The sequence below is a fragment of the Myxocyprinus asiaticus genome, chromosome 24 (assembly GCF_019703515.2).
Source record: "Myxocyprinus asiaticus isolate MX2 ecotype Aquarium Trade chromosome 24, UBuf_Myxa_2, whole genome shotgun sequence".
Lineage (NCBI taxonomy): Eukaryota > Metazoa > Chordata > Actinopteri > Cypriniformes > Catostomidae > Myxocyprinus > Myxocyprinus asiaticus.
In genome coordinates, this window is record NC_059367.1 from 905,001 (window position 1) to 915,000 (window position 10,000).

The 10,000-nt window shown below is 37.4% G+C and overlaps 2 protein-coding genes across 2 annotated transcripts in view; one reads left to right on the forward strand and one right to left on the reverse strand.

The window, feature by feature from the left end:
• The window catches only part of LOC127414552 (synphilin-1-like), a 285,700-nt gene extending 279,355 nt beyond the window's left edge, over positions 1-6,345 (forward strand). Inside the window, exon 11 of the transcript XR_007892817.1 lies at positions 6,131-6,345. The gene's annotated coding sequence lies outside the window, so the exon portion shown is untranslated. The remainder of the gene's footprint in view (positions 1-6,130) is intronic.
• Positions 1-10,000, reverse strand: part of LOC127414547 (solute carrier family 12 member 2-like) — a 26,168-nt gene that overhangs the window by 14,570 nt on the left and 1,598 nt on the right. The window contains exons 2-11 of the mRNA XM_051652649.1: positions 7,074-7,196; positions 6,896-6,971; positions 6,712-6,807; positions 5,238-5,377; positions 5,041-5,151; positions 4,829-4,937; positions 2,988-3,115; positions 1,540-1,624; positions 1,300-1,451; positions 860-967 (exon numbers count right to left, since the gene is read on the reverse strand). Coding sequence (XP_051508609.1) covers positions 860-967; positions 1,300-1,451; positions 1,540-1,624; positions 2,988-3,115; positions 4,829-4,937; positions 5,041-5,151; positions 5,238-5,377; positions 6,712-6,807; positions 6,896-6,971; positions 7,074-7,196 — 1,128 coding nt within the window. The remainder of the gene's footprint in view (positions 1-859; positions 968-1,299; positions 1,452-1,539; positions 1,625-2,987; positions 3,116-4,828; positions 4,938-5,040; positions 5,152-5,237; positions 5,378-6,711; positions 6,808-6,895; positions 6,972-7,073; positions 7,197-10,000) is intronic.

A 10,000-nucleotide genomic window follows, 5' to 3' on the forward strand; every position in this document is an offset into this window, starting at 1 on the left:
TCCTTACCCTATATCCTAACCCTAAACCCTAAACCTACCCGTACTTCAACCTCAGTAGCAGCAAATGTGAATCTTATGAGAATTTTGCAGAGCAACATGTAGTTACACAATAATGTTAGTACATAGTATTTAAAAAACACCTAATATAAAGTGGGGCAAAAGATCCCCAGTGTAGTGTAAAAAGCCCTTTTGTGTATTGTTTAACACTTTAGTGAATAAAAGTGTCAAATATCACACATCACCATTGCACTGTCCATTCAAGTAACGTAGTTATCTTTTTCTGACATGAATATTTCCATAGAAGACAGCGAACGCATGACCTATAGAGCCTTAATGAAGCTTCAGTGGGAGTCTATGGGCATATACCTAAACCATTCAAATTAAGTGCAAAAGATCCATGTTGATTGGACGAGAGGCTCATCTTTTTGGGTCCCGCCCAGTCGCTTCGCATTGGATATGCAATGTCTAATCTGTTTACTGGACATTGAGCTTTCAATCTATGTACGTTTGTCCTATCTGGAAGCACTGATTGGTTGAGCTCTCAAATGGGCGGGACTAAATAATTTAAATGGTGATGTACTGTACGTATCTGACAGCGTATGAAATGTAAAATAACCCCTGTAGAGAGCAGCGTTCGGTGCAACATTTAACATAATATAAGCTTTCATAATAAGACATTTTGCTGCGAAAACAGTTTTGAGCTTAATTAATTATTTTCATTAAGAAATGTCACTGTTTAAGGATTAGTTTGAGCAGCTTTTGAAAAGCACCAGCCACCTCTGCTGTATGCTCATCAAACAAATAGGCCTGTTACTGATCAATATGTCTCTCAGTGTCTTTCCTAACATGAAACTCTGACCTGGAACACTTTTGGAGCGCTGACCAGAGATGCAAGAGCAGATGAGAGAGTTGCAGAGAAGATACCGGCTGTGATGAGCGGCCCGAAACCAGACACCAAACTCATTACCTGACAAAACGAAAACATGATATTTACATCACATTATTCCAAGACAATATTTATCTGTAATATTTAGAGGCTAAATGTATTAGAGTAATGGTAAACATGATTAGATGTTCCTGAAGAGAAGGACATTCATTTCTTCATTCAGGTCACTTCAGATACAGCATGACCCAAAACTAAACAATCTCTAATTCAACTGCTCATGTATCCATTGGTTTCCACACTTCTTGTTGTAAAGAAAATGTACAGAGCCACCAAAAAAACCTTATAAATGTAATGGATGGCATATACTGTGTGTATTCCAATAAAAGTGTAAGCAAATTTCTTGTTTCTCATACCTGGAAGTCATTTATAAGTCCATACTTGCAGCCTCCTTCTTTACAGATGGAGAAATCGTAACCGAGCGTGCAGGCCGCGTCTGTGCAGTTCTCCAGCGAACCCACGATCGTGTCGTTATCATCACCTGTAGCGTCTCGCACGATACAAGAGCCTGAAAACACAGCAAACTCAAACTCATCGCCGATCCATGACTGAATAAATAAAACGAAGAAACACTAAAATACTGTCATCTTCATCACCGTTGGAGACGGCAACAGCAAGATAAACAACTCCAGTTATGAGGATCGCCAGTAGAGTTCCTTTTGGAATAGCCAGCTGTGGATCCTGAAGAGACATGTGTGCAAAACCAGTAAGACCAATATCGTATGTTATGAAATGTGATGACATACACTGGCGGCCAAAAGTTTGGAATAATGTACAGATTTTTCTCTTATGGAAAGAAGTTGGTACTTTTATTCACCAAAGTGGCATTCAACTGATCACAATTTATAGTCAGGACATTAATAATGTGAAAAATTACTATTACAATTTGAGAAAAATGTTCAGAACTTCTTAAACTACTTCAAAGAGTTCTCATCAAAAAATCCTCCACGTGCAGCAATGACAGCTTTGCAGATCCTTGTTATTCTAGCGGTCAGTTTGTCCAGATACTCAGGTGACATTTCACCCCACACTTCCTGTAGCACTTGCCATAGATGTGACTGTCTTGTCGGGCACTTCTCACGCACCTTACAGTCTAGCTGATCCCACAAAAGCTCAATGGGGTTAAGATCCATAACACTCTTTTCCAATTATCTGTTGTCCAATGTCTGTGTTTCTTTGCCCACTCTAACCTTTTCTTTTTGTTTTTCTGTTTCAAAAGTGGCTTTTTCTTTGCAATTCTTCCCATAAGGCCTGCACCCCTGAGTCTTCTCTTTACTGTTGTACATGAAACTGGTGTTGAGCGGGTAGAATTCAATGAAGCTGTCAGCGGAGGACATGTGAGGCGTCTATTTCTCAAACTAGAGACTCTGATGTACTTATCCTCTTGTTTAGTTGTACATCTGGTCTTCCACATCTCTTTCTGTCCTTGTTAGAGCCAGTTGTTCTTTGTCTTTGAAGACTGTAGTGTACACCTTTGTATTAAATCTTCAGTTTTTTGGCAGTTTCAAGCATTGTATAGCCTTCATTCCTCAAAACAATGACTGACTGATGAGTTTCTAGAGAAAGCTGTTTCTTTTTGGCCATTTTTGACCTAATATTGACCTTAAGACATGCCAGTCTATTGCATACTGTGGCAACTCAAAAACAAACACAAAGACAATGTTAAGCTTCATTTAATGAACCAAATATCTTTCAGCTGTGTTTGATATAATGGCAAGTGATTTTCTAGTACCAAATGATCAATTTAGCATGATTACTCAAGGATAAGGTGTTGGAGTGATGGTTGCTTGTCTAGATTTGATCAAAAATGACTTTTTTCAAACAGTGATGGTGCTGTTTTTTACATCAGTAATGTCCTGACTATACTTTGTGATCAGTTGAATGCCACTTCAGCTGAATTAAAGTACCAATTTCCTTCCGAAACAGCAAAATCTGTACATTATTCCAAACTTTTGGCCACCACAACAGTCTTGACAAATAATGCCAAATGTAATATATAATATGTAAAGAAACAGAAACACTTGTTAAGTGTGTAATGTTTCACCGCCAGATCTCCTGATATATTTGCTCCTGCTAATATTCCTGTGGCAGCCGGGAAGAAGATGGCAAAAACAGAGAAGAATGTTTCTTCATCTCTGAAGTCTGGGCCCATGTTCTCCAGCATTATAGCAGCTTTAAGGCAGAGACAGAGAAACGCAAATATTATGAACGTCCCTTCCTTAAACAAGTGTTATTATTCAAAACGCTTTTGAGTAAACTACTCTCGAAATATAATTATCAAACCAGTGGTGTAGTGTGTCGAGGGAAAACAGGGTGTGCAAGAACTGAAGCACAATAAAGTGACATACCCTACATTTAACAACACTTAACAATTCTTTTTTAGCCTGAGTTATGTTATAATGACTTGACTGAACAACTTAATGACACATTTATCAATATAGCAGCGTAGAAGCCATTTAAATGTTACTTGTGTCATGTCTCTTTAACCCTCCTATTGCGTTCAGAATCGGCATACACCTTTATTTGCGGGTCAATTTTGACTCGGTGGAATTTAAGCTTATAAATCATTCATAACCCGATGGTTTTCATCTAAAACTATATTGTAAGCCATTAATACGTTTATAACTGTTCATGCATGTAAAAAGACTGATACTTTTGGCATGTTAACTGACAAATATAAAAGTTATTAATTAATACGGCATTTTTTTTTTTTTTTAAATAATAAAATGTAGAAATTCTTTGACATTTCAAAATATATATTAACTACAGCAAAAACAGTGTGATACATGTGAAGACATCTTTTTTATCAACATTTCTGTGAAATATTATCTAGATATAACATAGCATTTAATTTATATGAGCATCTAATGTGAGAATTACTTTTACTATTACTCATAACTGCTCAATACAACTTGGTGGTCAAAACAACTTTGGAAGATTTTGGAATCTCAAAATAAAACTCAAGATGGAAGTATTTTTGGATTGTTTTTATTGACGAGTCACAAACGTTATCACCCTGCTTAGCTCCTCCACAATTTCTGGTTTGTTTAAATGAAGCCGCTACGAGCAGGTAGGCCTGATAATGTATATTAGGCTTAATATTTAGTCAAAAAATCTGAAATTCTGTCAAAATTAAAATACTTTGGAATAATTCATAAATGTTTTCAAAGATATAGTTAAGACACAACTGTAAATGGAGGGACAATTTGCACTATATGGAATATAGAAAACAAACAAACAGTTTTTACATTTACTGACTAAAAAACTCATTTTTGATAAGAAATAAATGTGTATGAAACAGAATTAGCAACTTAATGGTGTGGGACCATAACATGTTATTAACAAACCATCACGAGTCAAGGCATGCTTCCTGTAGTTCCTGAATAATATATCATAATTGCGGAAGACATTTTTTATTATTATTTGTACTTATTTTGCTCAAAGGAATGCACACAATTATAAATAATGATGCAGAAAGTTGAATTCTGTAACATATATATTTTTTTCATTTAAAGTGCACGTCTCCTCAGTCTCGCTCAGTCTTTTGCGATTGTGCGCGTGTAATCAGAAGCGGCCTCTGTAACACACTGGGTATTATCATAGCCTAGCCTTTATAATCGATTATTACATTTAGTAATCAATGTATGCATTTTTATTTATTGCATCAATAAATGTTTACCCCCCCCCTAATATTATTAAGCGTATAAAAAAACTTCATTACATTTGGGTGTGGAAGATTATGTTTTGGGTGGAATTTGCACACCCTGGCACATCTGTAGCTACATCACTGATGCAAAGCAATGTCTGTCATATTTATCAAATTAAGGACTGTTCCTAAAGGATCATCAATGACTGCTGTAATAAAACAGAAGAGAAACGAGTCACCGTTGTAGCCAAAGAAGCCTTTGGGTTCCTTTGACTCTACCGGGATGAACGAGCCAATAAAGTAGTTGAAAATAGCCGCCACAAGAATGACCAATAACACAATCTGTGCCTGTGAAAAACCATGAACATATCTGTAAGCACAAACACATCTGAACAAATAACCAGCAGCATTATGAATATATAAACTTGTCAAGAGTGAAGAATATATTGACCTTTGCCTCCCACTCCATACCAGCGACAGAGATGCCCAACAGTAGAATGACGGTGAGCGTGCCGATGATCCTGACGTCATTAATCTCATCTGTCATAAGAGCATCTATACTCTGACAAACATAACAACAGCAGTGTGTAGAAATAATAAAACATTATATGGATGAATCAGTATGGATCACTGGTTGTTTGTACTCACATCGAGAAGTTCTACGACAGTTTCTGCAAAACCCACGACATACATGGCGACAGCAACAGCATTAGCAAAGGCAAAAATCAGACCAATCGACCCCCCAAACTCTGGACCTAAACTCCTGGAGATCAGGTAATACGCTCCACCTACAAACATTTATTTACAAGCACAAAACTTATTAACTATTTCAGAATATTTCTAATTATTAACCTCGTGTGACCCCCGCGTCCACTTGCGTGGACGTTGTATTTTGGCTTCACTATACGCAACACATAATTTAAATGAATAAAAACCGACTGAATACTGTTCACAAGACTCTAGACTGTCATTTAAGGGTTAAACTTCTGCCGCACCGAGTCACGTGACACAACACCATGACCTCGATTTCCTTGAAGCACTTCTACACACGCAGCACCAACAAAAGTGCCTCTAGTAAGAAATCTCTTTAAGATTTTTCATTGAAACATGTTTGATTGTAAAGAGTAGAGTCTCTAGTTTCATTTGATATGCTGCTTTAAAAAATCTGTTCATTTTTCGCTCATCAGCGTCCTGATAAACATGATGTCCACATACGTGGATTTTGGGACATTATTCACACACAAGTTTAAAAAACATTTTATTTTGAATAACTCTCAACTTTAGCACATCTGTGGGTCATTTTGCTTCATTTTAATATACGTGTTGTTATATTTCATTTTGTTATCACTGTACAATATGATTCTATTCATTAACATTAATAAATACATTCCTATATTTACTGTATATTATCACATCGAGAATTAATGAGTTCATCAAAAGCTGATAAATGTGTCTTTCAGAGGCTTTATATGGAGTTAGGATGAAAATAAGGTGCATTTGAAACTGTTCTGAGACCAGTGCATACAGACAGCACACTGGAGGTTAAGTCATTCACTAAATAGGGAGCAAGGGAGCATCCTATAGCTCTCTATGCAGTTAAGTGCATTCACTCCTAAAATCTGATCAAAAGTTCAGTTTCAGGCTGCAGATGATGTTTGGATCACTCAACATGTTTGACAGACATGAGACAATGATAATCAGTACATAGATTCAGAATTTATAATGTATCATTTTATTTTAACATGGTTGACAGTGATTGGATGATGCTGGACGTTACTTTGAATCAGAATTAATTATGCTAATTTCTGATGTAATGTCTGTAATGTCTATAAAACATGAATAATCAACACTCCTGGACACATCATAAACTATTTGATGAAAAAAACCAGATTTTCTGTAGCTTGATATTATTTAAAATTTCACAACTTAGTCCCGCTGTCCACATATGAGGACATACATTTTTAGGAAAACTGTTTGCTCTAGAATTAAAAATAAAATGTTTGTGCATGTTTATTATGTGCTACTAGTTACAAATCAAAAAGGGAAACAGAAAATGCACACATCAGTCACGCGGGGGTCTCAAGAGGTTAATGTGAATAGTCTGTGTAATGTATTGTCTCACCTCCACGCACAAAGCCGTTAGTTGCTATAGCTGACGTTGACAATCCAGTGATGGACGTCACCACAATAGCCATGAGAACAACCGCACATGACAGAACTGCAGGACAACAACGCAAACACTCATTCAACACATGATGCAACTACACAACAATATATGAGCAGCAGTTTCAGATGAGTCAGTGTACCGATGCCAGCTTGACCCACAATCCAAGACATCCTGATAAACAGCATCACGCCCCAGATGTTCAACATACATCGGATCTGAACACAAAACAGTATAAATGTTTGCTAGCATTACCACAGGAAAACAATCCACTGTCTGATTATTAAAACCATTTATTTGATTGTTTAGCGATCACGCACTAGAACTCCTTTAATCCAGCCGAACTTCACCGTACCACCCTTGGAATCAGACAATTCTTTGGATGTGATCATCTCCGCGGCCGTGAGCTCCTCGTCATTTGGGAAACCATCCTCAAACGGCTCCTAAACATGATCATGTAAAGAAATAGCCTAATCAGTACAACTGATAATTTAACACCTTTGCAACTACAAAAACAACTCAGCATCATGTAGGCTGGGCATAGAAATGCATCAATTCTTGGACTACAAACTCTTCAGACATGTTTAGTAAGTTCTGTTCTCTGTTTTGTGTGCAGTTGTGTTGTGTTCTGTTGTCACTATCACTGTGGAGGACCTGTTTTTAGATAAACAAAACAGGTTTTCGCTTGAACGCCCCAATATCATGTGAATGTTGCTCTCGTGTCCTATCATGAACGCACACAGGAGATAAACGGTCAGTGAACATTTTCACTAAATAACACATTAGATTTCAGTTTGTTTCTCACCAAATCTTATCGTATACTTTCATAACAATCATGAGTCTCATGGAATAATTTATTAGACTTCTGAATTATACTTTTGTGTTCTTATGAAGCTTGAAGAGGTGGTCACCATAAACTGCCATTGTATGACATCACTGAGCACAACATTTATTCACAATTTCCCCCTTTGTGTTCAGAAAAAGAAAGAAAGTCATATAGTGTTATAACAACACATGGGTGAGTAAACAATGACTGAATTTTCATTTTTGGTTGAACTAATACTTTAAGCCTACAGAGAAATGCATACATTTAAATCCTCCTTAGGGGCAGTGGTGGCTTGGTGGTTAAGGCTCTGGGTTAATGACTAGATGGTCAGGGGTTCAAGCCCCAACACCGCCACGGTGCCACCGTTGGGCCCTTGAGCAAGGCCCTTGACCCCATCTGCTCCAGGGGCGCCGTACCATGGCTGACCCTGCGCTCTGACCCCAGCTTGGCTGGGATATGCAAAAACTGGGCAGTGGTAGCTCAGCGGTTAAGGCTCTGGGTTACTGATCAGAAGGTCGGGGGTTCAAACCCCAGCACCGCCAAGATGCCACTGTTGGGCCCTTGAGCAAGGCCCTTGACCCTATCTGCTCCAGGGGCGCCGTATCATGGCTGACCCTGCACTCTGACCCCAGCCTAGCTGGGATATGTGAAAAAGAAGAATTTCACTGTATATGTGCAAATGTATAATGTGTGATAAATAAAGAAAATTATTATTATTATTATTATTATTAATTATTATTAATTAATTATTATTAATTATTAAATTAATTATAAAGAGGAGAGTAAGGAACATTTTTACTAATGAAAACTCACAGATTCGTGTTACTGTAACTTCATTTCATTGACTCGAAATAAAGCAACATCAGTTTGTGCAGTCTTTCAGAGTGTTGCAAAGGATCACACTGAAATCAGATCACATGATCATGTGCAACCAGTTATCAGACTCAAACGTCAGTGTGTGTTCACTGGTTCATTGACAGAAGCATACAGACAAACAAACAAACACACAGTAGCATTGTGACGCGACCCAGAACTGCAGCGGAGCGCTCATGATGCGGCAGAGAGAGAGTGTGTGTGTGTGTGTGTGTGAGAGAGACTATTGTCTAAAGGGACAATTGTGTGTGTGTGTGTGTGTGTGTGTGTGTGGGTGTGTGTGTGTGTCCTCTGATGTCACACAACTTCATTCAACTCACATCCATAAGTGAAGAAACATACAGATGAATAAACTGTGGGATGAAGGAATGCTTGAAACAACTACATTAAAACCACACTTGTGCTGCATGCCAATGTAAATAATGGTAAACTGCTTGACAAAAGAACAACATAATGAGTTCCCTATGGGAAATCAATCAGGGGAGACACATCACATTGACTGTATCACAGTAACTTGAGAAGTTTATGAGTCAAAAGTCCAATTACACAAATGTGTGTTTTCTCTAGCAGTGCTTTTGTGTGTGACATCTACAGTAGTTCTTAAAGGAATATTCCGGGTTCAGTACAAGTTTAGCTCAGTCGACAGCATTTGTGTCATAATGTTGATTACCACAAAAATTAATTTGGACTCGTTCCTCCTTTTCTTTAAAAAAGCACAAATGTGTGTTCCAGTGAGACACTTACAATGGAAGTCAATGGGGTCAATCTGTAAACATTAAAATACTCACTGTTTAAAAGTATAGACACAAGATATAAACATTATGTGTGTTAACATGATTTTACTGTAATAAAATCACTTACTAACCGCATCTGTGGAAAGTTAGACAATTTTATAACTTCATTGCCATGATGACAACCTGGTCTCATAGTGAAAACGTGACTATATATATTTTTGAAAAATGTGTTATCCATGTCTCCAGGTAAATTTCTCTGCAGTTTCCAGGTGAAATGAACACTAGGGGCGCTACAACAACTGTGTGTTTTATTCACTTTCACTCAAATCACGACTTCAGTGGCTGATTATGACTTTATAAACACTTATTTTTCTCTCTGTTACTCACACAGTGCTATGTTATGATATTGACACAATTTAACGCATCTTTTGAAAAATTATAAATTGTAACGCTTGTATTACAGATCCACCTACATAGACATTTATTCCAAAATGATTCGCTGGCACGGTAGCGCACCTCATAAAGCATTGGACTTTGGTTCAAAATCAGACAAGAACTCAAGCTGACACGTGACACGACAGAGACATAGAAGTGACACAAAATGACGTGGTTGCTTCAGAAAATTTCGCTTCTGCATTTTAAATATTATCAGTTAAGGTTTAGGTGTTGGTTAAGGATGTCTGTTTTGTTAAACTCTCAGTTCTCTTTTCGGACACGATTGGATAAGTTTAGGGTAAAGTTTTAGGTTAAGAAGGTACGTTTTACTTTTTAAAACCTCCATCTAAAATTCGCCTTAAAAACCTCGTCTGATTGC